This window comes from Myotis davidii, unplaced genomic scaffold (assembly GCF_000327345.1).
Source record: "Myotis davidii unplaced genomic scaffold, ASM32734v1 scaffold169, whole genome shotgun sequence".
NCBI classification, from domain to species: domain Eukaryota; kingdom Metazoa; phylum Chordata; class Mammalia; order Chiroptera; family Vespertilionidae; genus Myotis; species Myotis davidii.
In genome coordinates, this window is record NW_006383005.1 from 1527044 (window position 1) to 1531343 (window position 4300).

A 4300-nucleotide genomic window follows, 5' to 3' on the forward strand; every position below is an offset into this window, starting at 1 on the left:
CCGGTGCCCTGTCCTTCCTAGGGTGGGGTCCTTTTAGGTGAATTTCCTTCTGAGTTTCCTCTTCTTTGCCGGTATTCACAGGACACATAGTATGACCTTTAGGTGTTTCGTCTCCCGGCCATTTTCTATGGGAAACCAACAGGACCGGACCATGAAAGCTACTGGCAGCTTTGAAGAATGGGACGCCTTTAGAGAAGCTTGATCTTGGAGGCCTCCGCGTGAGACCTTACAGAGCCGGGTGAGAGTCCAGTCGAAGGGGGGTCGCCTGCTGCCTCCCAGCCCCAGGGCCTGGGGTGGAGGTGGGGAGTCAGCAAGACATTAACAGAAATAACTGCGCCACCGCCGCCCCAGGGAAGTCACTCTTCAGAGTTCACAACCCTCATGTATCCCTGCTCTCGTTCTGGCTCGTGGGCCGACCCTGACAAGCCAAGGATAATGGTCCCCCTTATCACAGGAGGAAATTGAGCCCCCGGTGGGACAGTGGTTAGCCCTGGGTGACCTGGGAGTCAGCAGAAGAGGAACCGATTGTTCTAACTACATGGGGTTTTACTTCAGTTTTGACTGCCCCCGAGACTGAAACTGGTCATAAGATACATTGCTTTTGGACATCGAAACTGGTGATTTGCCAGGGACTGCAAAATATGATTAATTCTTTCTAGGCCTGAGTTTTACTCACCCTTTTTAGGAGGGTCTTTAGCAGAGGTGGCCTTTAACCCCATACCATGCCCCTAAAGGACCTGACTTGTGGCAAACCCAAGGCAACATTCAAAATGGCAGCTGAGTCTTTGTGTGCTTGTCTTTGAGGTGAGACTCATGTCCTCATGCCTCAGATGCCCGGAGAAGGGGTGCCACTTGGCTTTACTTTCTCAGGACTGCCATATTGGCACGAGAGAATCTGGCTGTTGGACTCTGTTGTGAAAGGCCCTGCTTGTGCCTGGGGCTGAGAAAACCACAGGAAAGTAATGAGCTGGGCACAGTACAAAGCAAATAGCCTAAGCTTGGGAGCCTGTAGACATAGCTGTCTTACTAAGTCCCCTCCTCATATGGAAGTAAGGGTGGCCACCTCGCAGGGCTGCTCTGAGGGCCAAGGGACCAATAGAGTGCCCCAGGTGGTGGGGTGGAGCACCTCCTGGGGGATGAGGGTAGCAGAGCGGGGAAGCCAGGGAGGCTGAAGCACCTTAATCCTCCACCCTTTGTGCCATTTGAGTGCCCACCTTAACTGAGCCTCAAGTGGGCCAGGCTCCAGGAAAGGGAAAGTACGCCCCGCCCTGTAGGAGCTCCTGATGCAATGGGGTGGTGAGTAGGCTCCGGATTTCCCTGTTTGCCCCTGCCACCTGGGCCTGTTTGCCCCTGCCACCTGGGCCTGTTTGCCCCTGCCACCTGGGCGGGGAAGCCCAGGAGGAAGCAGCTTGTGAGCTGTTTGTTTCCATGGGTCTGTGTGTTCACAGCTGACTCCCACCAGATCCTCCCTTTGCTGGTCAGCTCTTGCCTCCTGGCCCCAGCAACAGAGGCAGCCAATCAGACTGGGTTCAGAGCAGCTGCTCCTATGAAATCAGAGAAGTGAGCTCAGGTCGTCCTCCCCCACGGGTGCTGGGCTCACTTCCTCCCTTCTGCAGCGGGGGAGGGAAGGGCGTTGTTCCAACTCTAAGAACAAAATGTGCTTTTGGTTTCCTGTGTCACTCTATCTCTGACTTGCATCTCCCCACCCCCATCTCTCTTGTGGTGATGTTGTGGGTCCCCCGATGGAGGAGAGTCGGTTTTCCCTGAATCACCCAGTAGGGCAGGGGAAGAAAGTTGAGCACCTAGAACAGGGGTGGGCAAACTTTGACTCAAGGGCCACAATGGGTTCTTAAACTGGACCGGAGGGCCGGAACAAAAGCATGGATGGAGTGTTTGTGTGAACTAGTATGAATTCAAAGTAAACATCATTACATAAAAGGGCACGGTCTTTTTTTTTTTTTTTAGTTTTATTCATTTCAAACGGGCCGCATCCGGTCCGCAGGCCATAGTTTGCCCACAGCTGACCTAGGCACTACTCTCAGCCCCGAGAATTGCCTAGGATCCTTCAAGGTCCAGCTAATTGTTACCTTGCCTAAGTCTTCTGATGACCCACTCTTCCAGAGTTAGCTATTACCTCCTCTGCAGTTTGACAGTATGTCCTGCAAGCCCTAATGCAGCTTGAATCACCTGCCTACTCCATGTGCCAGACAGTCAGCCCCCTTTAGGGTAGATACTGTCTCCTGCATCTCGGTGAACCAGGACCTACCTCGGTTCTTGTTGAAAGAATGATTCAGGAGAACCCACGCTGTGCGAGGGCTGGGGAAAGAATGAGACTGATGGGATGGGAAGAAACTGAATACCCGTTCCTTTTCTTACAGACTTAGACAATTCCAGACCCTTAGGAATCTCTTGTTTAAGAAACCCAGGTGGAAGCCTTCAGGTTTATGCCTGTCAGGTCTTGGTCTGGCTGAAACCTTCTCCTCACATGTGCCCTTCAGACAGATCCGCAGACGCAGGAATGTGGACTTCATGCATGAAATCTCTGGGCCCAGCAGATGGAGGTCTGGGCCAGGGCCTATTTGAGGCAACAGTAGAATATCTGAGATCCAGATTTTCCCAGTAGTGAAAGCTCTTCACAAAATTTGGACTCCTTGGGCAGGAATTGCTTCTTCAGCCCCTATTTGAGTACCTCCAGAGCTCACTGCGATTTTCCCTTAGGGTTACTCTGGTCCTTGTTTAGGAAGATGTTGCTGTCAGAGAAGGTAGGAGTCAGGGTGGTGAGCAGGGAAATTGATGGGGCTTCTCTCTCCTTGGTTAGATTCCGGCAGAGTTCCTCTATCTCGTCTTGTTGCTGGTTGAAGTTGCCCCCTTCTCCAACTTTTCTTCATCTCCTGGAAGACAGCAGAAAATTGGCATCATGGTTGGGTTTAAGGCCACAGATGTGCCCCCTACTGCCACTGTGAAGTTCCTGGGGGCTGGCACAGCTGCCTGCATTGCAGATCTCATCACCTTTCCCCTGGATACTGCTAAAGTCCGGCTGCAGGTGAGGGGATGAAGCCTAGGAATCCTATCTCGTCTGTTCTCTCCCCAAGACACAGACTCCTCAAGGGCCAGTGGGTTTGGGTCTGTAAACTTGGGAGCATGGGTATGCCGACCTGTCTATTCCTGTACCTGTCTTGGCCTTGCAGATCCAAGGAGAAAAGCAGGGGGCAGTGCGAGCTGCAGCCAGTGTCCAGTACCGCGGCGTGCTGGGCACCATCCTGACCATGGCGCGCACCGAGGGTCCCCGCAGCCTCTACAATGGGCTAGTCGCCGGCCTGCAGCGCCAGATGAGCTTTGCATCTGTCCGCATCGGCCTCTACGACTCTGTCAAGCAGTTCTACACCAAAGGCTCTGAGCGTAAGTGTGGAGCTGGGCTGTAGACTCCTTAGCCTTTTCTTCTCAGTCGTGATTGATCTAGTTCATTTCGCTGCCTAGCTCCTTTAGGGCCCTGATTCTGATGATTTCTGAGCTTTTGGGCTGTGCCAGCTCTGAGTAGGGCGTCCTCCTATGATAATCCTCACAACCACTTTGAGAGTAGGTGGTATTCCATGTTACAGATGAAGAGGCTGAGCCTTGCTGGGGTAGCATGGGAGGAAGGACTTAGTCACAGGCACACAGAGGGAAGCGAAAAAACACACCCAGGACTTTAGCTTCCTAAGGCCAGCACTCTTGTTTCTTCTCAGCGTGCCATGTCCACCCTCTGTTTTACACATGTGGAAACTCAGGGCCCAGATTAAAGGTTGACTTTTCCTAAGATCACGTGGCAGGGAGAAGTAGATCAAGTCTTATGTGTCCCAATCCTTGGAAAAGCCACTTCTCTCTGAACCTAGGTTTTCTCATTTGTTTGATGTGAGGAATTCTTAGAGGAAGAGCTGGTCTGGATCCTATTCCCAAAAGGCAAGAGACAGTGTATTTGGTGAGGAAAGGCAGAATGAGTGCAAGCCCAGCTGGACACTGACCTTCCTGGTTCTCCCACAGATGCCGGCATCGGGAGCCGCCTCCTGGCAGGCAGCACCACAGGTGCCCTGGCTGTGGCTGTGGCCCAGCCCACGGATGTGGTAAAGGTCCGGTTCCAGGCTCAGGCCCGGGCTGGAGGTGGCCAGAGATATCAAAGCACTGTTGATGCCTACAAGACCATTGCCCGAGAAGAAGGGTTCCGGGGACTCTGGAAAGGTGTGTACCAGATGTTTCTTCTTTCCCTTTTTCTTCTTCGTCTCCCCTATTCCTCACGTAGACGCTCCTTCCTTCCGTAGCGACC

General features: G+C 52.9%; 1 protein-coding gene across 1 annotated transcript in view; it reads left to right on the forward strand.

The window, feature by feature from the left end:
• The window catches only part of UCP2 (uncoupling protein 2 (mitochondrial, proton carrier)), a 6674-nt gene that overhangs the window by 865 nt on the left and 1509 nt on the right, over nt 1-4300 (forward strand). Inside the window, exons 2-5 of the mRNA XM_006777933.2 lie at nt 82-238; nt 2819-3043; nt 3189-3399; nt 4021-4215. Coding sequence (XP_006777996.1) covers nt 2918-3043; nt 3189-3399; nt 4021-4215 — 532 coding nt within the window. The 5' untranslated portion in view covers nt 82-238; nt 2819-2917. The remainder of the gene's footprint in view (nt 1-81; nt 239-2818; nt 3044-3188; nt 3400-4020; nt 4216-4300) is intronic.